The 27,602-nt window shown below is 40.5% G+C and overlaps 1 protein-coding gene across 1 annotated transcript in view; it reads left to right on the top strand.

The window, feature by feature from the left end:
- The window catches only part of arid3a (AT rich interactive domain 3A (BRIGHT-like)), a 54,352-nt gene that overhangs the window by 17,138 nt on the left and 9,612 nt on the right, over positions 1 to 27,602 (top strand). Inside the window, exons 2-5 of the mRNA XM_052038274.1 lie at positions 13,698 to 13,770; positions 16,812 to 16,995; positions 22,112 to 22,356; positions 24,279 to 24,545. Coding sequence (XP_051894234.1) covers positions 13,698 to 13,770; positions 16,812 to 16,995; positions 22,112 to 22,356; positions 24,279 to 24,545 — 769 coding nt within the window. The remainder of the gene's footprint in view (positions 1 to 13,697; positions 13,771 to 16,811; positions 16,996 to 22,111; positions 22,357 to 24,278; positions 24,546 to 27,602) is intronic.

Raw genomic sequence — 27,602 nt, 5'->3', positions numbered from 1 at the left:
TGCCCAAAAAAGGGCATGCAATTCATAGATCAGTGTGTTATTATTCCCAAGTAGTGGGTTGTAACATGAGTTCAGGGCACATTCAGCTCCCTGTGTTGCCTTGGACAATAAACCCTGCTGACCTGCTGTTGGTCTGATCTCCCCAGTTAAACTTTGGGCTTTTGTGTAAGGAATACTACTGATGCCATATCATACAATGCATGAAGGAGAATGAGGTGATGAGGTTGGGTGGGAGTGGTGTAGGGGAAAGGGAGAGAGTGAGATTGTTGGAGAAGGGATTAGAGATGCATAACATTGAGTGTGGGTCTTCAGGCTCCTTTACCTCCTCCCTGATGGTAGTAATGTGAAAAGGGTATGTCTTGGGTGGTGAGGTCCTTAATGATGGATGCTGCCACCTTGAGACACTGCCTCTTGAAGGTGTCCTTGATGGTGGGGAAGGTTGTGCCTGTGATAGAGTTGGCTGAGTCTACAACCCTCTGCAGCCTCTTTCGATCCTGCATACTGGAGCCTTCATACCAGGCAGTGATGCAACCAGTCAGAATGCTCTCCACTGTACATCTACAGAAATTTGCAAGATTCTTTGGTAACATACCAAATCTCCTCAAGCTCCTAATGAATTAGAGCCACTGGCATGCCTTCTTTGTTATTGCATCAATCTGTTGGGCCCAAGATAGATCCTCTAAGATGTTGATGCCCAGGAACTTGCTGCTCACCCTTCCGACTGCTGATCCCTTAATGAAGACTGGTGTGTGTTCTCCCAACTTCCCTTTGCTGAAGTCCACAATCAATTCCTTGGTCTTGCTGACATTGAGTGCGAGGTTGTTGTTGTGACACCACTCAACCAGCCGAGCTATCTCACTCCTATATGCCTCCTCATTGTTGTTGGCAGAACCTCAGATGGCAGTGGTGTCATCGGCAAATTTATAGACGTTTGAGCTGTGCCTAGCCAGACAGTCATGAGTGTAGAGAGAGTAGAGCAGTGGGCTAAGCACACATCCTTGAGATGTGCCTGTGTTGATTGTCAGCGAGGAGGAGATGTTGCGGACCAATCTGCACCAACTTGTGGTCTCCCGATAAGGAAGTCGAGGATCCGGTTGCAGAGGGAGGTACAGAGGCCCAGGTTTTGAAACTTGTTGATTAGTACTGAGGGGATGATGGTGTTGAATGCTAAGCTGTAATTGATAAACAGCAGCCTAACACATGTTTTGCTCTTGTCTAGGTGCTCCAAAGCTGAGTGGAGAAGCCAGTGAGATTGCATTTGCTGTAAACCTGATGTGGCGGTAGGCAAATGTAGCAGGTCCAGGTCCTTGCTCAGGCAGGAATTAATCCTAGCCATGACCTTCATCACAGTAGATATGAGTGCTACCTGGTATGATTGATGTCCTTTTGAAGCAGGTAGGAACCTCAAACCACTGCAGTGAGAGGTTGAAGATGTCCTCGAACACTCTAGCCAGTTGGTCGGCACAGATTTTCAGTACCCTGCCAGGTACACAGTCAGGGCCTGACACCTTGCGAGGGTTTCGCCCTCTTGAAGAATGTTTTGACGATGGCCTCTGAGACAGAGATCACGGGGTCCGCCAGATGCTCTGGGGATTCGCGTGGGTGTAGTGTTATTTTCCCTTTCAAAGTGTGCGTAAAAAGGTGTTGAGCTCATCAGGGAGTGAAGTGTCACTGCCATTTATGCTGTTAGGTTTCACCTTATAGGAAGTAATAGCATGCAAACCCTGCCACAGCTGTCGTGCATCAGATTGTATCTCTAACTTCACACGGAATTGCCTTATCGCTCACAAAATGGCCTTTCATAGGTCGTACCTAGACTTCTTGTAGTGTTCTGGATCGCCGGTCTTGAACACCACAGATCTAGCCCTCAGTAGACTGTGAATCTCTTGGTTCATCCAGGGCTTCTGGATTGGGAAAACTTGGCATGTTCTCAATGGCACCTACTTGTCCACGCAGTTCTTGGTGAATTCGGTGACGGCCATGGCATATTAATTCAGATCTGAAGATGAATCCCTGAATATGGTCCAGTCCACTGATTCAAAGCAGTTCTGTAAATGCTCCTCTGCCTCCCTTGACCATAACTTTGCAGTCCTCAGTCTTGCAGTGCTGCAGTCCTCAGTCTCTGTCTATATGTTGGGAGTAGAAGTATAGCCAGGTGATCAGACTTGCCAAAAGTGTGGGCACGGGATGGCACGGTAAGCGTTCTTGATGGTGGTGCAGCAGGGAATGAGTGTGGTTCTTCTGGTTCCATAGGTGACATGTTGGTGGTAGTTTGTCAGAGACTTCTTCAAGCTGGCCTGGTTGAAGTCACCTGTGATGATCGGGAAGGCATCAGGCTGTGGTGTCTCGTGACTGTTGATAACAGTGCTCAGCTCTTCCAGCGCTTAATAATAAATAAATAATAAATTTGATAAAGAATGGTTATGTTGTGTTTAAGTATCATAGCAGAAGAATTCTTGCTTCAATTTAAGTTCTTTCTTCCTTTCCAAAGAATAAGACTACTACTTCATGCCCCATGAGCAGAATACATTAAAGTTCTCACCAATGCTATGGCTTCAGCAGACCAAACTAACTGGGAGTCTTCTGATGAGTTAATTTCTAGGAGGAGCTCTGAGATCAAAGAGTGATAAATTATCCTATGTCACCCCAGTTTTATATTGTTGGGAGCTGTTGTTTCAATGCAAATTCTAAAACTGTTTCAAATAACTGACTCCTGTTTATTAAAGACTTCATCATTTTAAGGGCACTTAATTAATGCTAAATTCTAATGTTTCTAAAAAGGTGCTTAACTTGACATTTATATACCATTGGAATTGATGGGCTGGATCATGTAGGACTTGCCCCAATGTCCACGTATCTGTACTTGCATTTTTTGGATGTGGCGGGTTAAGCAAGCTGATCTCTACATCAGAAAGGCAACTTAGTAAGATTTTTCCCTTCAATTGTCTCACTATTATTATTTTGTGAAATTATTGAGGGAAAACTACCAATTTTATATGTTGATTTCATTTCAGTCTAAAGCTGAGGTTGCTAATATGCTGAATACATCATATATTCATTTAAAAATCTAAATAATTCTCCAAGGACCACTACTGTCCACTGTCATTGGATCAAAATTGTGGAGTTCTCTACTAGCCAGTGCTGTGGGTGTACCTTTACTCGGACAGGAGCTGTTCATCAAGGTGGTTCATCACCATGCCCCATCCCATGAACAGTTTAAGAATAAACTCGAGTTAAACTCCATCTACAAGTTTGCAGATGATACCACCGTTGTAGGCTGTATCTCAAGCAGCGATGAGTCGGAGTACAGGAAGGAGCTAGAGCTTAGTGGAATGGTGTCATGACAACAACCTTTCCCTCAATGTCAACAAAACTAAAGAGCTGGTCATTGACTTCAGGAAAGGGGGCAGTGTACATGCATCTGTCTACATCAACAGTGATGAGGTCGAGAGGGTTGAGAGCTTCAAGTTCCTGGGAGTGAACATCACCAACAGCCTGTCCTGGTCAAATCATGTAGATGCCACGGCCAAGAAAGCTCACCAGCGCCTCTACTTCCTCAGGAGGCTAAAGAAATTTGGTTTGTCCCCTTTGACTCTCACCAACTTTTACCGATGCACCATAGAAAGCATCGCGGCTTGGTATGGCAACTGCTCTGCCCAAGACCGCAAGAAGCTGCAGAGAGTTGTGGACACAGCCCAGCGCATCACGGACACCAGCCTCCCCTCCTTGGACTCTGTCTTTACCTCTCGTTGTCTTGGTGAAGCAGCCAGCATAATCAAAGACACCATCCACCTGGGACATTCTCTCTTCTCTCCTCTTCCATCGGGTAGAAGATATAGCAGCCTGAGGGCACGTACCACCAGACTTAAGGACAGCTTCTACCCCACTGTGATAAAACTATTGAATGGTTCCCTTGTACAATGAGATGGACTATGACCTCACGATCTACCTTGTTGTGACCTTGCACCTTATTGCACTGCACTTTCTCTGTAGCTGTGACACTTAACTCTGTACTGTTATTGTTTTTACCTGAACTACATGAATGCACTCTGTACTAACTTAATGTAACTACACTGTGTAATGAATTGACCTGTATGATCGGTTTGTAAGACAAGCTTTTCACTGTACCTCAGTACAAGTGACAATAATATACCAATACCGATTATTTTGTCTTTAATCTTTCTATTGGTCTGTTTTTCTTAATGTAGCTAAAATAATGAAGATAAAAAGTCATCTAGACAGATTTGATTCTCACTTTGCACAGTTAGCTTACCTCAGTGAAAATGCTCCTGCAAATCACTTCAGTGTTCAGGATTATGAGGAAGTAATCAAATAATATTTTGTACTGAAAACTCTTTAATCAAGTTTGGAGGGAGACGAGGCAGATATTGCCAATGGTTACTTTGTAATATAATATATTGAGTTAAATACTAGAAATAGTTCACCAGAAAAAAAACTGAACAATCGCCAGGAGAATTGGACTGAGTGTAATAAACACTTCAGGGTACCTTAAACCATTTATGTGTTAGTAATCCTAACGCTTGTTCTCCACTGCATTTTTGCTTGTTTTCACTTTTAGAGTGCTGGGACAATAGTTTCCCTAAAATTGCTCGTGTGACAACTAAATGTGCAAATGCTCTGTGATTCAATTGAGGGATTCACTTGACCGAGCATTTGGACGTGATGCTATTTATCCCAAAATGTTCAAGGAAGCAGGAGTTGTATTATGCAAGCTATAGTCTTGTGGATGTACTAGCTCTTTGAGCGATGGATTCATTATAAATACATGAAAGTAAATTCATCTGAGTTCACAAGAAAATTGGGAAGTTGTAGCAAAAAAAAACAAACTGCCTCCACAAATGTCATCTAGCTCTCTGGCATTGGGATAGTCGACTGTTTTGGGATCAGGCCACAACTAGGAAATTGTACTTGGGGAATAATAAGCTTGCTGATTTGAATTTGACTGAGGGCGGTTTTAGAAGCCATTTTAAGTTATGTGATTTATGATCACTAGGGATATCAATTATTAGAGAAAATTCAGTGTGGACTTGGAAAATAGGGGCTTTAACAACCTCAAGAAGTTCTTGTATGCCTAAATTGCTGAGAGTTAGCTGTCCTAAATTGGTGGAAGTGCAGTGTTCGGTATTTAGAGTTTTGGAAATTCCAAAAAGTGTATATAGTGCAGGGGTTGCTGCTAAAGCCTAAAAAGCATAAGAGAAACCTGTAGTTACAGCTAATAAATCATTGAATGCATATAAACCAGTTGTATTGTCAATGGAATGGATTGTGCAGGAGGTACTCTGTATATTTTGTATTTGTGAATAAAGGTGAATTTCTACTCCTAGGGTTGTACACAATATTATTGGGATAATAAAATTTGAAGTACAAGGCTCCTCAGCTTATGGATGACACAACTTATAGAAATCTAGCTTTCTGCAAATTCTCCCATAGATTTTTAAAGCATTTTTCAAGACAGTGATAACAACATGTCTTAAAGTATTCATGACTGGATATGGTATATATTCCACTAGTTTAATTATGGGTAATGTTGGCATGAATATTCGATTGAAATGAAAGAATTACAGCAAGTGTATGTAAAGTGGTATGATATAGGTAGCTATAGAAAATGGACATTTCTGACTTGCAGAAGTATTGGCTTTATGGAAGTTCTCAGGAACAGGACCCTTGTATAACCAGGGGCCTGCCTGTACTAGGTCTGCCTTGCTCTTCGGCATATTGTGTGATGTTTTGATGTCCATATGTGGTAGTGACGTAGAGGCTGTGGAGAAGTAGATAAACAAAATAGCACCTAATCTTTAGGAATTTAATAGTCTAATGAGATAACTATTTTCAGTGCAGATTTAGAAAGCTATCATTGAGCTTTTGTAAAATGAAGGAGTTCAATTTTTTTTTTGTTTGGTTGGGATATGTTATTCAAGATGGATGGGTATTTGACACAGTAAATCAGTGAAAGGGAATTTAATTGGAAGCATTATTGTAGATGCTACTCAAGATCATTCAACACGTGGGTCAGAAATACAAATGCATAAAGCTATTTTCAGGGTTATATGATTTTCAAATGACTTTATCCAGATTGAAATGCAGTAATGACTATTTCCAGGTTGTTGCCTTCACTCTGGAAATTTGACTGGGTATTTCCCATAATGATTCACCTTTGCATGTCTGATAGGCTTTCTGCATTGATTGCACACAGACGTCATTCTTCATGCAAGTCTCCCTTTGTAGAAGAAGAAATTCCCAAATATCTGGGGATGGCCATTGTTAAGATGTTCTAAATTAGGATTCTTCAACAGTAAGAAGCAGGCCTCATTCTTTGATCATTTGAAGCTCTCCTACTTCAAGAGGTGTGGACCTCTTTTCCCACTCAACAAGCCCCTTCCTATTCCTCGCACTGCCAGAGTCCAGGTGTTGGTCCTTGGTGACATTTTTCCCACCACGAGAAAGTCCAATGCTCTTACAGTAGTATTGTAAATAATTGATTTAATTGATTTGGCTTGTGTGATTGAAAGAGTCAGTTTCCTTGTACTAAACAATGGAAATACAGTAGATACTGTCTTTGATTCCTCTTACAAGAACTATTCCACTTCTCTTTGAGGTGGTAGAGGTTGTGGGTTTGGGAGGTGCTGTTGAAGAAGCCTTGGCAAATTGCTGCTGTGCATTTATTTGCTCTTGTGCATTCTTTTTGTCAATGGCATTCTGCAGTTTTGGCGCACCAGTGGTGGAGGGAATGAATGTTTGGGGCAGGTGGATAGGGTGCCATTTAAGCTGGCCATTTTGTCTGGATGGTGTTGGGCTTCTTGAATGTGGACCTGATGCTATAACATCAGGTTGCATTCATCCTGATGGTATTGCAAAATTACTGAGATATATGTCCAGAAAAAGGACAACAAATTGAGTCCAGATTTTTATATAATCTGAATGGTATCCATGACAGATCAATAGATTTTTAGGCATTAAGAGAATTGAGGGGTACGGGGTTAGCTGGTGCAGGAAAATGATGCCAGGATAAAAAAAAATCAGCCATGATTTATTGAATGGCAAAGCAGGCCCAAAGGACCAAATGGCCTACCTGCTCTAAATCAATGTGTCATATTAGCTCAGTTTTTTTCTTCATTTTGTAAGTACAGCCTGACCTGCTAGGCATGACCCACAGGCCAATTCAGTCTAAAATGTGTTGTTTTCTACCAAATGAGTTTTCTTTCTTCATCACCCTTTCAGACAGTGAGTTGTGGACTATAATCACTTTCAGTGAATTTCCTTAATTTCTAATGATTCCCATAAATTTGTGCTTTAGATTTCTCTGTTTATTGAAATTGGTTCTTTCTGTTCACTGTCTTCTAAATCTCTCTTTGGTCCTGCGGACTTTTACTTTATCAGTCTTTCATGTGGGATTTTATGAAACACCTTGCTAAAGATGATGTAAGTTCCATCAAATGTGCTAATCTTAAAACTTCTCCTTGTAACCCCTTCAAAAATAAATTCAGATTATCAAAATCATATACAGGCGACTCCTGTGTTATGGCCTTTCAGGAAACGGAATTTGCCCTTTCAGAATTCACAAGTCACTACCCAAAAATCTGAGATCCGGAATAAATTTTGCTCTCATGGAATTTATGTGGAAAAACACACAATTATTTTTTTTATAAACATTTCTTTCCATTCTTGATGCATGTGCAGACGACGTGGTTTTGCGTTATGAAAAATTGTGACACAGACCTTTTTCTAGTGACCACCCCCCCCCCCCCCCCCCCCCCCCCCCCCCCCGGTAAAGTGGGTGTCATTTGTACTTGTGATGTCAAGCCTCGTTGCAGCATTTAAATACGTTTTGAGGCAATATTTTAGTAATAATCAAGCTGTATTTTGGTCATTGGTGGGTAAATGGTGCCCTCAAACTTTCTATAGAACTTTGCATTTAAACCTGCAATGATTACAATGCCATTTCCGTACAGTATCCTTTATAGGGGATGTGGCCATTTGTGTGATCAGGCCATGCAGTTGGGTATCTCCTTCACCAAGCAATAAAATTTTTTTAAAAAATCAAATATTAATTCAGTGTAATTAAGAAAACAAAGGGAAAGAAAAACAGTATTAAGAAACCGGTAAGAGGGACTAATGTTTATAAGAAGCCTTTTATCTCCAATAAAAACTAAAATCTGCAGGAATGATTTTGTAATTTGGTTTATTATTAGAACCAGAAAGGTTTTTGTAGTAAGTAACATTTATTTTTCTGCCGATCTATTTAACAAAGTCTCTTGCTGGCATCTTCTTTCTACTCGTCAGAAATAAATTAACCAGTCACTTTGGGATCTTTCTATTTCAAGTTACCTATATAATAGTATTCTTTGTAAACTGTTGGGAGTATGCCTAGGAAATAATAAAATGCAATGTGAATTCAAGTTTACCTTTTCTCTTGAGATTCAACATAGTATAAACAGGAGACTTGGTTCTCTGCACTTTAATTTGCATACATAGTGGAGTGTGGTGGGGAACTTGAAGCTAAATTTAAAATTGTCAGATATTTTTTGAAGTTATGTGTAACGTCAATCGTATCGTCAAATTGATTCAAATTTCCAACAAGTAGATTATTGATGAAGATACTGCTTTAGTTGAATAATTTTAAGTCCATTGATAAAATGAGAGATTTTATTTATAATTATATTCTGTTATGGCAGTAGTATTTGGTTTTGTTTACATGATAATGCTAAAAGAATAATGCTAATGAGAAATAATGTATGATTGCTTATCCAACCATCCAGCACTGGACATGCAGAAATTACGTTCACATAAAAACATGAAAGCTCCAATAATCTGGTAAAATAAGATAACATATCTTTATTAGTCACATGTACATCGAAACACACAGTGAAATGCGTCTTTTGCGTCGAGTGTTCTGGGAGCAGCCCGCAAGTGTCGCCACGCTTCCGGCGCCAACATACTCCTTATACACTCATGATTGTGTGGCCAGATTCTGCTCTAACTCCATCTACAAGTTTGCTGATGATACCACTTTTGTAGGCTGTATCTCAAGCAGCGATGAGTCGGAGTACAGGAAGGAGATAGAGTGTTTAGTGGAATGGTGTCATGACAACAACCTTTCCCTCAATGTCAACAAAACTAAAGAGCTGGTCATTGACTTCAGGAAAGGGGGCGGTCTACATACACCTGTCTACATCAATGGCGCTGAGGTCAAGAGGGTTGAGAGCTTCAAGTTCCTGGGAGTGAATATCACAAACAGCCTGTCCTAGTCAAATCATGTAGATGCCATGGCCAAGAAAGCTCACCAGTGCCTCTGCTTCCTCAGGAGGCTAAAGAAACTTGGTTTGTCCCCTTTGACTCTCACCAACTTCTACTGATGCACCATAGAAAACATCCTATCTGGATGTATCATGGCTTGGTGCACAACTGCTCTGCCCAGGACTGCAAGAAACTGCAGAGAGTTGTAGTCACAGGCCAGCGCATCACAGACACCAGCCTCCCCTCCTTGGACTCTGTCTTTACCTCTTTCTGTCTTGGTGAAGCAGCCAGCATAATCAAAGACCCCACCCAACTGGGACATTCTCTCTTCTCTTCTATCGGGTAGAAGATACAGGTGCCTGAGGGCATGTACCACCTGACTTAAGGACAGCTTCTACCCCACTGTGATAAGACTATTGAACGGTTCCTTTATACAATGAGATGGACTATGACCTCATGACCTACCTTGTTGTGACCTTGCACCTTATTGCAGTGCACTTTCTCTGTAGCTGTGACACTTTATTCTGTACTGTTACTGTTTTTACCTGTACCACATCAATGCATTTTGTACTAACTCAATGTAACTGCACTGTGTAATGAATTGATGTGTACGATCGGTTTGCAAGACAAGCTTTTCACTGTACCTCGGTACAAGTGACAATAATATACCAATACCACAACTTCCTAACCCATACGTCTTTGGAATGTGGGAGGAAGCCGGAGCACCTGGAGGAAACCCACGCAGTCACATGGAGAACGTATAAACTCCCTACAGAAATGGCTGGAATTGAACCCGGGTCGCTGGCGCTGTAACAGCGTTACGCTAACCGCTACACTACCGTGCTCAGAAATTCTGAGCAGCATTTGGCTCACTCATCAATATCTGTAACCAAAGAAATCTATTCTCATCCAGTCCACAACTTGCACTGCTAACAAACACATAGCGAATTATGGAGTATTGTTTATTTTGCACATTATCTTTATTTTTTTCCACTCAAAAACTTGCTGTGCTCCATTTCCTGCTCCCTTTAAACTCACTGGGCTCTGCTTCCTGGGCTTCCTTTAAACTTGCCCACGTCCTATTTCCCATACTCACTTTAAATTCACTGGGTTCTGTTTCCCCACACTCCCTTTAAACTCGTCGGGTTCACTGGACCATGCGTTATACTATTGTGCAACATATTTTAATAAAAATAAAAGTATATTGGGGTTTTATTTGGTATTGGTATTTGGAATAGTGTCCAATAATCTGGAAAATCTGCTAGTCTGCCACCACCAAAGTCTGAGCATGCCAGATCATTGGAGTTTTACTTTATTGGGAAGAGAAAAATTATTGCCTTCAGTTCCAAACTTTCTTCCATGGCCCCTAACTTCATGCCTCTCCTTGGCAACTGTTTGAAAGTGAACAAGACTGTTTATAAGCTTGATGTTGTTATCTCGTGTTGAATTTTGAGTCTAATGTCCATGTCATCACCAAGATTGCCCACCTTCGTCCACTGTACCCAGCCTTGGTTCAGTCTGTTGTTGCAGCATTGATCCATGTTTTCACTTCCTGCTCTTACAATTCCAATACACTTTTCATTCTTGTTTCAGTAAATAAACTCATCTAAAACAGCACTGCCCAAGACCTAATGTATCATCTTCTGTTCACATATCTCTTGTGCTTGCTGGTCGATAGTGATTCCTAGTTAAGTAATACCTTGATTTTTAAAATTCTCATCCTTGTTTTCAAATCCCTGTATGGCTTTGCTTCTCCTATCTCTGTAAGCTCCTCTAGCACTATAACCCAGTTTCTGCACCATCTCTAAACCTTGTCTCTTGTTCATCAACAAATTTAATTGGTGGCTGTGCAAAGCCTGAGACAATGCAGTTTTCTTATTAATCCTCTTCTCTTTCCTACCATATAAATGCATGTTAATAAATTTTAGGGTTCAAGTGAATAAATCTTTAAAAGTGGGAGGGAAATTTGACAAAGTTGTGAACAAACATGAGATGTTAAGTTTTATAAATGGGGTATAAAAGTCCAAAGGCAAAGATTTTATGGTAGATCTAGACAAACTGTTCAATTTAAAGTGCATTTAAAATATTTTGTACTGTTTTTCACTGCCATTTAGATTCAGAGTAAAATTTTATTCCTGGAAGTTCATCCAAGCTGACAGCATTGCACTGCTGATAAAACAGTAGTGTTAATGTTCCGTCTGGTCAAAGAAGACTGGGAAGGAATTTGAAGTTTCCTTCTGCTAAAAGCAGCTTTTTTTTACAAGTCTCACTTTAGATACCTGGATGTCATCCCAGAGAGCACTCTAGCATTTTGTTCTCTTTAACTAAAAATGGCCAAAAATTAAAATAAGGGTGAACCTGGCCTGGAATCTCCTGGAACATAATGGAAAGCACAGGCAAAACAATGCACTGCAACACTGTCAGTTGCTGCAGAATACTGCTTTGGTTTATGGTCCTGGAACCGCCATACAAAGATCACAGCAACACACAGAGCTGGAGGAACTCTGCAAGTCAGGCAGTGTCTGTGGATGGAAACGGACAGCTGAAGTTTCAGGTCAAGACTCTTCATCTGGACTGAAAGGTGGATGGAAGATAGCTAGTCTAAAAAAGTGGAGAGAAGGGGTGGAGCAAGAGATTGCAGGCAATAGTTGGATCCAGGTTGGGGAGTATGTGGGGGTGGTGGGGTTGCTGATAGCTCCAGGAGCTGGGAGATGATAGGTGCAAGTGACAAAGGACTGAAGATGATATTTAAAGGAGATGAAGGTCGAGCATGGAATAAAGGGAGGGAAGTGAGGAGGGCAGATGGGAGTTATGGAGGAGTGATGGGCAGATGGAGAAGATGGATGAGGGGAAAGAGACAGGGTGATGGGGCCGAAGTAGATCAGGAGGAAACGGAAAAAGGACAGGGGGTGTGAAATTGGATAACTTCTAAAATTGGATAATTTGGTGTTCATTCTGTTGGGTTGTAGACTATCCAGGCAGAATATGAGTGCTGTTCCTCTAGTTTGCATTCAGCCTCATCTTGGTAGTAGAGCAGGCGGAGGACAGACATATTAGTGTGGGAATGGGGAAGAGAATTAAAATGGCTGGCAACTGTGAGATCCAGGCGGCCATGGCAGACAGAGTGTAGCTGCTTGATGAAGTGGTTGCCCAGTCTACATCCGGTCTCACCAATGTAGAGGAAGCTATGAAGAGTACCAGATGCAATAAATAATGCCGGAGGATATGCAGGTGAAAGACTGCCTCACCTGAAAAGGCTGTTTAGGGCCCTTGATGGTGGTAAGGGAGGAAATGTGGGGCAAGTGGTACACCTCTTAGGATTACAGGGGAGAGTGCCTGGGGAGGGAGGGGGATGGTTGGGTAGAGATGAGCGGACCACGGAGAGAGTAATCCCTGCAAAAAGTGGTAGGGAGGGGAAGATGTGGTTGGTAGTGGGATCACATTGTAGGTGGCTCCATCAATAACAGTTGAGGGAGGAGAACCCCGTGTTCTGAAAAGGGAGGACATCTTGGATGTCCTGGAATGGAAGGCCTCATTTCAAGAACAGATGCGGCGGAGATGGAGGAATTGAGAAAAAGGAATGGCAACCTTGCAAGTGACAGGGTGGGAGGTGGTGTAGTCAAGGTAGCTGTGGAAGTTGATGGGTTTGTCGTAGATGTCGGTGGATAATCTGTCTCCTGAGATGGAGACAGATCAAGGAAGGGGAGGGAAGTGTCAGAGGTGGATCCCCCTGAATTTGAGCACGTGGTGGAAGTTGGTAGCAAAGTTGATAGAGTTGACTAGTTACTCATGGGTGCAGGAAGCGGCACCAATGCAGTCATTGATTTAGTGGAGAAAGAGCTGGGGACTGGTGCCTGGGTATGTTTGGAACATGGACTGTTCTGTGTAGCTAACAAAAAGGTAGGCATAACTGGGGCCATGCGAGTACCCACGGCTACACCTTTGATCTGGAGAAAGTGGGAGGAGTCAAAAGAGAAGTTGAGGGTTAGCACACGTTCTGCCAGGTGGAGGAGGGTGTTAGTGGAGGGGAACTGGTTAGGTTTGTGTTTCACAAAGAAGCGAAGAGCCTTAAGACCTTCCTGAAATAATTTTAGATCCTTGTCCATCCCTTTTTTCTGGATGGATAGGAGATAAAATGGAAGTCACATATTCAGGATCATCACTGGAAGAAGTTATAATGTATTGTTTTCAGAGCTCCTCAACAATGGAATGTATTCACAAAAGTGGCTGTGGACGAAGAATTGATCATTGGAGTTAATATTCATGATGTATTGGTGAATTAGTTTTCATTCATTAATTTGTTGTATGTGCTGTTTTCTGAATGTCTTTTGAGAATGCATTGGTTGAGAATAATTTTGTATCTAAACATCTAAATGCTTAATGGACATGAGGTAAATTGTATATTTGCCTTTTTCAAGTACTTTATTATGTTTTCTTTACAGCTTTATGAACTGGATGGTGACCCAAGAAGGAAAGAATTTTTGGATGACCTTTTCAGTTTCATGCAGAAGAGAGGTAAAAGTGTCAAACCTAGCACTGCCCTTTGTCTCCATCATATCCCGCATCCACCCCACCATCCTGACTAAATTTCTTCTCTTCTGAAGTAAATAATTTGTATTGCTCGTTGGTAACTTGCCTAAACTCATAAAATCCTTCTTAATGTGTAAATCCAGCCAGTAAGTGCTGGTAGGCTATTCAACTATAGGGGGAGGCAGGGTGTAGATTTGCAGTCATATTGCAACTGTGCTTCCAGTGTACACTCCTGCAATTTTAACAGGAATCTCTGCATCGAGCATAGTGATTTTTGTTTTTGTCAGCATATTCCTTTTCTGAGCCTTGGGAAGCTGAAACTGATTAAAATGCCACATTGTGATTGAAATTGAGTTGCACAAAGTTAAGGGGTGGTGTCATTTTTAAGCAGTTTTTTCTAGCATAATTATGTGATATTTTGAAATTCATTTAAAATCTGAGCAGTTTAACGTAAGTCCTACATGGTCCATAAAATGTTTATATCTGCTTCATTGATTGATATGTGCAGAACCCCAACATTAAAAAAATGATATGGTGTTTGAGATGATCCTGGCAATTTAATAACTCATTCTTAAATGCAGGTAACTTATCCTTGTATAAAATGCAAAGGGACCTTTTTGGGGGCAGTTGGGGGTGATAGTGGGAACTACTGATCAGTTACATTTGTTTCATTTTCAACTTGCCTTTTTTCTAAAATAAAAGTATGATGTTCTGCTATTTTGTCATTTCAAAACAAAATTTTAGGGAGAGTTGCCTATGTTTTATTTTAATGTAGATTTGGGAAATAAATATTCATGAGGCAGTTCCTTGCAATTTCTTGTTAAATCTCTTTTTTGTAGTAGCCTGGTACAGTTTGATTAAATCCAGTTTTACCACACTTTACAAATATGCTGGTGTAATGTGCCAGGGAAGTTGAATAGCGTAAACACGAACAGAAAATTCAAGTACATTAGACTTGTGGAATTTGAGTTAAAAGAATAATATAAAAGCAGCTAGAATTCATTAGAAAAATATCAGACTCTCCGGCAAAAAGTGTTTAAAAACAAATTCTGAATTCAAATTCCAATCTAAATTTCTTACGGAACTGTTTTCACTGCTACTGTTACGAAATGAACTATGCTTCTAGATCTGACTTTGCATATTTTCTGCCTTGTAGTCTTGAGATTAGAAATCTTTTCACAACTTATTTTTCACAAAAAATGCCTATGATCTGTTTAAAGTGGTAGGAAAAGTTTATAATAAAAATCTAATATACTGGGATTTGTTTTTCAGCATTGGAGAATTGATGTCAGCTTATAACAAGTGTTAGCTTCACGAAGGTGACATAAACTTTGTCTTAACAAAGCTTAATGTTCTTGTATGGAGATTGTTTTCATCTGATGGTGAAATATTCAAATAAAACAATTTGTATATGGAGTCCCACTTTGGGCTCAGTTTTGCTGGATCATCTACCGGGTAAGATCTGGCACAGAATTCAAGACCCCATTGATTTAGTGGAGATTGTAGGCCTATGTATTAGGGTCAAAGGGAACGGTAAGTTGCTTATTAAAATTATTTTGCTTTGAATGTTTTTGTATTAGTTTAGTTTTTATTTTAAAATTTATTTCAATTGTTAATATTTTTTATTTAATTGCTTTTAAATATTCTTAACTGAGGCATTAAAGAAAATAAAGGTAGTGAGCAGTTTCACAGCTTTGTCGCATGATAGTTGGGGTGTGTGGTCTCCTCCCTTAACCATGTGAGTCTCAGTTGCTATTTGAACTATACTGTCGGATTCCAGGGTGTGAAAGACCAAAAGAAATAGGCCTTCTGCATCTGGCCCAGATAACTGGAGGTGTCATAGACTGGGGAATGGATCAGGTGCTACATGATCTGGCCCATTAACTCTTGTCTTGCTTGTGTTAAAACTGCCATCTGTTTATTCTATACCTATTGTGAGTCATTAGAAAACTTGATTAAAAAATCTTTAATCCAAAATGAGCTGTGGAATATATTTCAGGATTAGTGGAAACCTACATAGCTGAACCTAAGAACTTTATTCTGTTTATAAACTAATTTAGTTTCTTAAATGTAGTGGCTCATAAATGCTTGATAATTTTAATTTTTGTAGTGCTTAGGTAGAATTCTTACTATACTTATTTCCTAGGGGGAAAAATATCCTGTAATTTAGCTTCAAATGTGCAATTCCCAGTGTCCATAGCAATTGTATTCTTTTAGTTTTACTATTTGTCATATTAAATTTTCAACGCCTATTAGAAGCCAAGTAGAAATCCAGAATACAGCAGAAAATATGGGGGAAATATAACAGTGAGAATTTGTAACAAGGACAGTTTATGTTGGTTTAAGCTAGTATCCTTTATTGGAACTGAATATGTAAACAAAAAACTTTCTGGGTTGTTTTTTAAATATGCAATTATTTAATAATGCATTGTAGCTTCAATTCTTGATTAGTGACCAGTGACTGTTGTTGGAATTATCATTGGGAGTGGTTATCCAGTAAAACTGCTCAAGAAGCCTGTCAACATGGACCATGTTAGCTCATACATGAGAATGCTCTCTTAGCTAAATAGTAATGTTGGCTTTATCTATGCGACATGTTCCAGCAAGATTCCATATTTTTGAATATAGAGGGGGTAAATGTGCAAGGCCTATGTTCTAAACTGGTTTGTTAATATTAAATATATAAACTGCCTTTTTTAATGTGCACTATGACTATTGTTGATATTTGTTTTGAGGCAAGCAATTGGGGAGTAACTTAGAAGGGAACATAGAAAGTCAGAACACAGTTTGGATTTAATGGAACTGAAAGATAAATTAAAAATGCAATTCAATTCATTATTAATATTATAAATAATCTGAACAAAATTGCAAGTTGTAGTGATCCTATTAGTGGAGATGCAAGTACAACCAGGTTATATGCAGGAGTTAAATGCAACAATAAATAAACTTGATGAATTAGGAACATGTTGTGGATCATGTGATCTTTATTCTATTGAGTTATTATTAAATATGCGTCTTGTTTTTAGGGACTCCAGTCAATCGGATTCCCATAATGGCTAAGCAGGTTCTGGATCTCTATATGCTCTACGTGTTGGTCACTGAGAAAGGGGGCCTAGTGGAAGTCATTAATAAGAAGCTTTGGAGGGAAATTACCAAAGGCCTGAACTTACCCACTTCTATCACAAGTGCTGCCTTTACACTCAGAACTCAGTGAGTTAAAAATGAAGGTTTAAAATGGTGAAATTGCTGGTACAATTTTAAAACTTGGCAAGCAACAGGATTGTGCCCTTTTGTAAATGGAAGTATCTTTGTTTAGTTGTAGTTCCCAAATCAGTAATCGTTACTACACCAGCCAATCCTCCAACTATAACAACAGGCAAGCAACTTGAGCAGAACTTTTCACTGTCTTCCTGTTGTGATGTTGAACGGAGATCATTTTGCCCCATTGGGGCCTTATGATGATCCAATTAAAAGACAAGAAGGTGCATTTTTTTTGTCCCCTGGCCAATATCTCTTTAACAAATTTAACTAAAACAGATTCTTCTGTTTGTTTACCTCACTGTTGTTTGGGGAGCAAATTGACTACTGCATTTTTTCATTATTGCAATAGTGACTACATCTTCCTTTTTTGAAAAATTTCAATGATATACTTTGGAGTGCCCTCAATTGTGAAGGGAATAACATAACACCTTTTTTAATTTAAAAAAAACACATTTACAAAGAATTCAGAATATCGGTTTAACAATATATGAATATTATTTACATTTTATTTAATTATTACATTGAACCAAGTTGTTTTTAAAGAATACCATTTAAAGGTAACTAAGAATAGGGAAAATCGACTTGAAAGTTATTTTTATCAAGATTAGAATATCCAGTTTTGGTTGTCCTTAATTTTGATGCAGTGAAAACCTAATTTATCTTAAAACAATGTGAAAACTGATTTGGAGCTGTTGAATACAAGAAAGCACTTTTCAGTGGTCATTTTTTTCCCCAAGCTTCACAGTTGTACTTGGAGTTGTACAGCATGGAGACAGGTCATTTGGCTGACCACATCCACATCAATCAGTGGGAACCTACCCACATTAATCCCATTTTCCAGCACTTGGCCCATAGCCTTCTGTGCTTAGGCGATTCAAGTGCTCGCCTAGACACTTCTTAAATGCTGTCACTGACTACTTTCACGACTCTCTGGGTGAGAAAGATCCCTCTCAGATACCCCCCAAAATCACTCGCCCCTTACACTCAATCTATGTCTCTAGTTTTATCTACCTCTGATATGGGGAAAAGTTTCCTGGAGTGCATCCTATCTATACCCTTCATAATATTGTATACTTTAATCTTGCCCCTCTTAATCTCCTCCACTCCAAGGAGAACAAACCTAGCTTCTCCAGTTTCTCCTCATAATTGAATTGCTCCATCCCAGGCAACATCCTGGTAAATCTCCTATGCACCCTCTCCTCCACTACCCCATCTTTCTTATAGTGTGGTGACCAGAAGAGCATGCAATACTTCAGCTGAGGTCTGAACATTGTTTTGTAAAGTTGGAACATCACTTCTCTGCTCTTGTGTTTGGTGTCCCAACTAATAAAGGTGAGCTTCTCATGTGCCATTTTAACCACATTATCCACCTGTGCTACCACCTTCAAGGATATTTGGACTTGTACACCAAGGTATCTCTGTTCCTTATTGCATTCTAGGTACCTACCATTCATGGTGTATGTCCTAGCTTCATTAGTTCTCCAAAAATGCATCAAAAATGTCATCAAATTGGTGAGATAGGATCTGGCCTTGACAAAGCCATGCTGGCTATATCTGATTAGTCCCTGCCTTTCCGTGTGATCATTAATCCTGTCCCTCAGAATTTTTTCCAATAACTTCCCTATTATTGATATTAGGCTCACAGGTCTGTAATTACCAGGCTTTTCCCTGCTGCCCCTTTTTAAAAATGGAACCACATTTGTAGTCCTCCAGTCACCTGGTGTTTCACTCGTGGCCAGCAAAGATTTAAAAATATTACCTGGAGCCCCAGCAATCTCTTCCCTTGTCTCCCATAATAGTGGGATAAATTCCATTCCCTGGGCATTTATCCAATTTAAAGCCCATCAAGGCATCAAGTACCTCCTCTTTACTTATGGAGACCTGCACTAGACTTTTACCTACCCCTTCACTGAATTCTCCAACTACAAAGTATATTTTTTGTGAATATTGATGAAAAATATTCATTTAGGACCTCACCTATACCTTCTGGCTCCATCCACTGATTGTCCCTGTTGTCCCCAAAAGGCCCTACTTTTTCCCTGGTTATTCTTTTTCCCTTAATACCCTTATAAAACACGTTAACCCTGTCCGCTGGTGATATTTCATGACCCAGCTTTGCCTTATTAATTTCCTCACTACACTTTCAATACTCTTGGCAGACCTCCGTCTTTTACTACAAACCCACTGACTCCTACAGTTACCTAGACTACACATCCTCCCACCCTGTCCCTTCTAAGGATGCTATTCCTTTCTCTCAGTTTCTCCGTCTCCGCCGCTTGTTCTCAAGATGAGGCCTTCCCCTCTAGGACGTCCAAAATGTACTCTTTTTTTAGTAATAGGGCATTCCCCCCCCCACCCCCCAACTGTGTTTGATGGAGCCATTGCCCACATCTCCATTTCTTGCACTTCTGCTCTGACCCCATCTCTCTCCCAGACAGAACAGGAATAAGAGTTCCCCTGGTCCTCATCTTTCACCCCACCAGCCTATGCATCCAGCACATCATTATTTGAAAATTCCGTCAGCTATAACATGATTCCACCACCAGCCACATCTTCCCCCTCCCCACCCCTTTTTGCTTTCTGCAGGGACCACCCTCTCTATGACTCACTGGTTCACTCATTCTCCCCCACCCATTCCTCCTCCTCCCCAGGCTCTTTACCTTGGAGAGTAACATCTGTCCCTACACCACCTTCCTCACCACCATCCAGGCCCTAACCACCCCTTCCAGGTGAGGCAGACATTCACTTGCACCTCCTCCAACCTTGTTTATAGCATTCGGTGCTTTCAGTGTGGCCTCTTCTACATCAATGACACCAAGTGCAACTGCTTTGCTGAGGATCTGTGCTGCATCTGCCATCACCTGGAGCTCCCAGTTGCTAGCCATTTTAATTCCTCTCTCCATTCCTACACCGATGTGTCTGTCCTTGGCCTCCTTCCACTGCCAGGGCGAGGCTAAGTGCAAATTAGAGAAACAGCATCTTGTATTCCACCTGAATAATCTAAACCCACGGAATAAACATTCAATTCTGCCCCTCTGTTTGTTTTCTCTCTCCTAATCTACCCAGTTCCTCCTACACCTACCCCAAACCCCATTCACCATGTTTCTTTCCCCTCCTCCACCCACTCCATCTGCCCATCACCCACACTCTATTTCCATTGAATCCCCTCCCCCTACTCTCATCTGCCCACCCCACCTCCCTTACTTGATTCCATGCTCCACCTTCCTTTTCTATCAGATTCCATCATCTGTAGCCTTTGCTTCCACATATCATCTCCTTGCCTCTGTAACTATTTCCACTCTTCCCTCCTCAATCTACCTATCACCCCTCCTCACCTGGATCCACGTATTGCTTGCCAGCTCTTGCTCCAGCCCTTCCCTTCACCTCTTTATGCTGGCTATCTCTCCTCTTTCAGGCCAGACGAAGGGTCTTGACCCAAAACTTGGACTGTTTATTTCCGTCCATAGATGCTGCCTGACCCACTGAGTTCCTCCAGCATCTTGTGTGTTGCTCCCCGTCTTTAGTTCTCCATACCTGACATGTGATTTCTTTTTCTCTTTATTCCACCCTCAATATTTCTCAACATCTAGAGTTTCCTGTACTCTCACCCTTACAGGAACATATTGGCCCTGATCTTTCCTTTGAATGCTTACCACTGTGCAGATTTAGACTTGCCCGCAAGCACATGCTCCCAGTCTACCATTGCTATGTCCTGTCTTATTTTAATGAAATTTGCCTTTCCCAGATTTAAGATCTTTATTCCTGGTCCATTCCTATATTTTTCCATAACCACTTGGAAATGTATAGAGTTGCTATCTTGAAAATGTTGCCCCACTGACGTTCCTTCCACTTTACTGGCTATTATTCCCAGAGGTGAGGTCCAATACTGGTCCTTCTCTTGTTGGTCTATCTATATACTGTGACAAGAAGCTCTCTTCTGGGCACACCTCAAAAATTCCACCCCTTCTGAGCCTTTTCCACTGAGACAATCCCAGTTAATATTTGGGAAATTGAAATCCCCTAGTATTATATCCTTATTTTTACTACATCACTGCCATTTATCATATCTGTTCCTCTATCTCCCGTTGATTGTTAGGAGGTCTGCAATACACCCCCAGCAAAGTAACAACACCCTTTATGTTCCTAATATCTACCCATATTGCCTTGTTTGAGGAGCCTTCTAGGATATCCTATCTCAATACTGAAGTAATTCATGCCTTAACTAACAGTGCAGTGCCACCATCTTACCTATCCTTCTTTTCCTGTACACACTGGCTTGTGGAACTGGAAGTAATCCAGAGATTACAACCTTTTGAAGTTGTAAGGTTTGAGATTCCAAAGTTTTGTTACAATCTTCAGCTCCTTAAGTGGCTACCTAGCTCCCTAAACTCATGTTATAGGAGCTCATCTCTTCTCCTAACTATGTCATGGTATCAACATGTACCACTATTACCATCTGTTCACACTCCCCCTTCAGAATGTACTGCAGCTGCTGTGCTCTGCCTGTTTTTGAGAGCATGTTATTTCTCTGCATTCCCTACTTCAAAATAACATCTACATCTGAAATAATCAGTGCTAGCATTTTAAGTGCAGAATCATTGGATTACTAGTGTGACATGTATGTGTGTGCATTGCTATACAATACTGAAAGCTTTTTTATTAGACGTAATGGTTACATTTTAAAATTCAGAATTTATTGTAAGGCAGATTGCTTAGCTTTATTCTCATAAACTATTTGTTTCAAAAAAAATCTGCAGAATGATATTAGCTTTCCAATACACACATACTAAATGTGAAAATTAAAATGCTTCAAATTTCCTGTTGTCACAGTATCTCAGTTTCACCTAAATTTCTTAATTTATCTTTGCCTGTTTTAGTGACTGCTACCCATAAAGTTAAGTATAGTTATATGCCTAAATAGATTTGTAATTGCTGTAGTTTGTGAATATTACTCCCGGTTTGTATGATATTGAAAACTGTACCCAGATTGTTGGATTTCCCATAATTGTAATTGTAACTGGTCATTTTCTTGTTCCAGTAACAGGTTGTTTCATTTTTCTTTTAGATATATGAAATACCTCTATCCATATGAATGTGAGAAGAGAGGTCTGAGCTCTCCTAATGAATTGCAGGTTGCTATTGATAGTAATCGGCGGGAAGGTCGAAGACACAGCTTTGGATCAAGTCTTTATAGCTATTCTCCTAGTGGAACATCTTCAGCATTATCCTCTCCCAAAATGCAAGTGCCTACACCAGGTTCAGCAGCAACTAATGGCAGCCCCATAAGCCAGCTGGTAAAAATAAAGAAAGGTACTTAATTTGATTTTCTAAATAATTTATAAGAATTAGCACTTCTAATATTGGGTCCATTGAAAATCTAATTTTTAAATAGCTTTTGAAAAATGATGCGATAGATTTTCCACCCCAATACCTGCATTAATGCTGGGAGTTACTGGAGTATCCAGCAGAAGTCTCAGTTTCCAACGTAAGCATAGGTCTCAGATGGCACTTGGTATCTTCTACCTAAACGTCTGGGCGGCTGAATGCCCTTGTGCTCTTTTGGTGGACCTCCATTTGGTATAAGCATGGCAGTCCCCATTTTAATGAATGGGAAGCATCTGCTTCTGGGAGTAAAGTAAGTTATTGATATTTTGCTACTTAGTTTTAATAATTTTAATATCTATTTGTTGGTAGGTTCCTTCTTATGCTTTGTAATTACATTTTATAATATGTTAAAAATTTTAAAAAAACATTTTGTCTATACTAAGTATTACAGAATGTTTGTTAATAATCATTTAAAGCCCCCAAACACTGACAGTTTTGAAAGCCTGTAAATCTGGAATGATGGTTGGGGTTGGTGGGATGTTCTCCCCAGTTTTTGACTACGGTTGGCTGTGCTGACAAAACCTGTGTGCTGCGCTGGGCCGTGTGGCAGTGCTGGGAGCAGAAGACTCTGATTATTTTAGCATGACCTAGGAGCAATTTTAGGATAGCGGAAGATCTGCCTCAAGGTTACACTGATGTAACTGAAAAGAAAAAAAATTGCAAATGTTGGAAATCTGTAGTAGAAACTAAGTGCTGGAAATACTTAGCAGTTTAGGGACAGTGATGCTTCATCAGAACATCATACTATTGATTTAAAAAGAAATAGCTGCTGGAGGAAATCAGCAGGTCAGGTAACATCTGTGGAGAGAATGGATGGTCGAAGTTTTGGATCAAGACCCTTCATCAGGATTGAAAGAGTAGAGGGGAGATGAGATGGAGGGGTGGGGCAAGAGCTGTTAAATGATAGATGGATCTAGGTGAGGGGGTTGATTGGCAGATAGTCAAGTGGGAAGGGAAGAGTGGAGATAGTGACAGCGGCTGGGAGGTCATAGGTGGGGCAATAAAGGGCTGCAGATTATGGAATATGATAAGAAAGCAAAGTGAAGAGTGGAATCAAATAAGGGATATATAGTGGGCAGATGGGAAGGGAGGAGTAAGAGGAGTGTGTGCGTGATGGCTAGATGGATTAAATGGCGAAGGGAAAGAAACTGGGTGACTGGTTTGTGGGCGGGGGGGGGGGGGGTGACGGTGGTTGTTGGAAAGAAGGGTGTGTGTGAGAGGACCTGGATAGAACAGAGGGAGAGAGAAAGGGACAGGGGGAGCAGGTTACTTAAAATTGAAGAATTCAATATTCTTGCCGTCCGGTTGTATACTACCCACATGATAGTTCACAACCCCATCCCTCCCCCTTTCCCCTTTATACTTACTATCTCTCCTCTACCTTTTCAGTCCAGATGAAGGGTCTTGACACAACATCCAGTGTTCATTTCCCTCCACAGATGCTGCCTGACCCACTGAGTTTCTCCAGCAGGTTTTTTTCCTCCAGATTCCAGCATCTGCAGTCTCTTGTGTCTCTGTCATCATTTTATTGATATTCTTCAGCTTCTTAATTATTGCTTACAGAGAACTAGAGAGCACATACAGGCCATTTAGCCCAGCAGGGTTGTGTTTTCAATATTGGTTTCTGATCAACAAACTATTTTGATGTATGGAAATCATCTCACTTCTTTATTGTGATGTGATGGAAAAAATATTCAACATGAAAAAAGGAAAGTTATTTGAGATTGCTCTTTTCTTCACAGAGGACCCAAAATTGTTCTAATATACAGTGTTAACTAAATATTTATTAAAGTTTTGGATAGTTTTGATATGATCTCATTTTGATGTGTGTATCATTGGTTTTGCAGAGGAAGATTCAGTTATTCCACTAACATTAGGAGGTAGACTTCCTATTTCACTGACTGGTCACCAGGTAGCTGCTGCTCAAGCTGCAGTTGCTGCACAAGCTGTTGCATTAGACCAGTTGAGAGAAAAGCTAGAATCTGGAGAGCCTCCTGAGAAGAAGTTGGTAGTTGGAATGGAAGAACAGCAGCGACTAATGCAGCGTGCTATTCAACAGAATCTACTTGCCATGACAGCCCAAATACCAATGAACATCAGAATCAACAGCCAAGGTATAATGAACTGTATATTTTTGTTTCTAAGACAGAAAGTATATAGTTCTGAAAGTGTGAGATGTGAATTTACTAAAGTGTAGAGCATACCTTAAAGTATTTTACAGTAATTTCCTTCCCTTTTATGTTTAGAGTAATATTTTGGAAAGTGGAATTTTTAAATCATCAGCCCAGGTCTTCCTTCAATGAGCTTGCAGATCTGCTTGGGCCAGCTGGCTTTTACGCACTTTAATTGTGTGGAAGATTGAGATTCCTGAGCATGAGCTGAAGTCCAGCTTTCTGCTCAGCCATACTAATTCCTGAAAATCTGTGCAGTCTAACAGGGCAGCAGATACTTCATCTTTCCCAGCATATAGGAAAGTGCCCACTGAATCTGTGCTAGATTAGATTAAGTAAAAGTAATTTCTGTTCTATTTGAATTAATTCAATTTATTTAAATGTGTTCAAATCTGAATTGCCAATGCTTGCTCAGCTCTAGCAAGAACCCTCTTTAAGTAATGCCTTAGTGTCCTCCCTTATGCAGCATTTTTGGGAAATTGCAATATGTTACTATTTACAGCTATAGCTTGGAAGGAAAGGGATGAGCAAAAACCCAGGGCCTTGATTGCCAGCAAATCTGTATTTGCCATGTTGTGAAGTGCAAGTTCTCGCTGGCACACATGACATAATTTTGTGGAGCATCTGTACTGAAGTACAAATGTCCTGCATTTTGTTTCTTGCTCGTTTGAGAATTTCTCCTGTTGGGAGTTCTGTGTCCTTCCCACTTACTGCACTGCCCTCAAAACAGCATCATTCTTTCTGTCCTGGTCTTTTCACACTGTACTTGAACAATTAGGCTTGGTTATCACTGTTCGTGCTGTATGACTCTGTGACTCTAACATTCTTGAATTATTTCCTCTCCCCACCTGGTTTTCCTTTGCCATGACAAACCTCAGAGTAGAGTGCTTGTTTCAGGAGTCTGGTATTGAGTTTGCCCCTTGAAGTTGACTGAGTTTAACTGGAACCTTGATGCTTGGAATGTTGTCCCAAGAGAACGTCACATTGGTTCACTTAGTTTGCCAGTAGATTGGGAATGTTTTACAGAGAGCAATGGCAGGACCTCCTCCAGTGCATTGAGATACTTACTGCATGCCATCATTGATTTGGAAGAGTACAGGAAGATGGGGATATTGCAGCCTGATGGACCATGAGCTTGTGCCGGTTTTGATTATTTTATCTTCAAACACTGTCTTCCTCAGACAACTAATGGCTGTCCTGCCACTCTGAAGGCCATGTTGAGTTTTTTCTTCAATGTCTGCCTTCATTGAGTGTTTGTTCCCAAGGTATGGGAAGTGGTCCACATTTTCCAGGGTCTGACTGCACAAGACCTTTTCCCTTCAATTAAAGTTGCACATTGAAGATAGATCGATGGAGGAGCTTTATCTTGTAGAAGGCCTATTCTCTGGTACACTTCAGTGAATGAGTCGACAATGATTTTGAGCTCTCCCTTCAAATGTCTCCATTCTGCAGTTCAATGGCTGAGGTTGGTGTGATCTTTTTTCTGAGCGAAGATGATCTAAGTTTCCTCTTTTTGTTTTCTGAAGATTGACTCCATTCCAGCAGGAAGTTTCATGGAAGTGAGTTGCAGTGCAGGTATGGTGGTGATGCAGCATAGTGATTAAATTATTGGACTAGTAATCCAGAGGCCTGACTAAAAATCTGGAGACCCGAGTTCAAATCCGACCACAGCAATGAAATTTAAATTTGGTTAATAATCTGGAATTTGTATCACAACTACTCTTCTTAATGATGACAACAAAAACTACCAGGTTGCCATTAAAAACTCAGCTGCTTTACTAATATTCCTCGGGGGACCTTGCCTGATGTGACCTATGTGTGATCCCAGAGATTGTTAGCTCTCCATGTGGTTGACTTTTAAATGGCCTCTGAAGTGGCACAGCAAGCCACTCTATTCTGCCATTACTGCTACACTCAGAGTTGAGTAGTTCAAGAAGTGGCTCATGGCCACTCTCTCAAGGGGCAGTAAATGCTGGACTTAACCACAATGTCAAGATCTCAGGAAAATGGATGAGGAGAAAAAAGTGGTGAGAAAGATTTGAGGAAAGTGTTGGGGTGATGATGCAGCCATTCACAAAATCACAGGGTAATTACGTTATGGAGGGAAACCATTTTGTTTCTACTAAGTCTATGTAGGACCAATCCAGATAGTCACACTTCCCCACGCTCTCCCTTTTTAGCTCTGCAAATTATTTCCTTTAGATACTTTCCTGGGTGCTACAATTGATTTTGCCTTTTTCCTGATAATGCATTCCAGAGCCTAATCACTTGCTGTCTAAAAGTGTTTCTCCCCATGTTGCCTTTTGTTATTTAAAAAAAGGCAGTACCAATGCCTAGGGATCTTCACTGTACACTTCTATCTGATTCTCAAAACAACCTCTCACTACTACTGTTCCCTGTTACTTATCTAATTATGCCACCTTTATTCCATGGACTAAAATCTTGATGATAAGTCTATTTTCTGTAATTTTATCAAAAGCCTTTTTGAAGTCTATATCTGCTGTTTCAACCTCATTTCCCTTTTAGACCTTCTTTGTTACTTCAAAAACTAGTTAGGCATTGGTTGCCTTCAACAATTCAACGCTGCTACATTTGTCTAAGTGGCTGTTAATTCTGTCTGATTATTACTTTTTGAACTTGCCCTACCACTTGGGTTAAACTGACTGATGTGTGGCTGTTGGGTTTATCCCTCTATCCTTTTTTAAGCAAGGGTTTAACGTTTGCAATTTTCTAGTCTTTGAGTACTTCCCCTGAATCTATGGATGTTTAGATGAATGTAGCCTGGGCCTCTGAAGTTTCCTCCCATACTTCCTTCAGCAATCTAGGATGCATCCCATCTGAACCTCATAATTAATCTACTAAATAGTTTTTCTAGTACCTACCCTTTATCAATTTTTAACCTATTCAGAATCAACTACATCTTCCTTTGCTGAGACTCTAGCCACTGCACTTTTCTTTGTAAATACTGATGTAAAGACCTCATTTAGTACCTCATCCTTG

This window comes from Pristis pectinata, chromosome 24 (assembly GCF_009764475.1).
Source record: "Pristis pectinata isolate sPriPec2 chromosome 24, sPriPec2.1.pri, whole genome shotgun sequence".
NCBI classification, from domain to species: Eukaryota; Metazoa; Chordata; class Chondrichthyes; order Rhinopristiformes; family Pristidae; genus Pristis; species Pristis pectinata.
The sequence above is the reverse complement of the archived record's forward strand: the minus strand, read 5'-3'. Positions and strand labels throughout refer to the sequence as shown.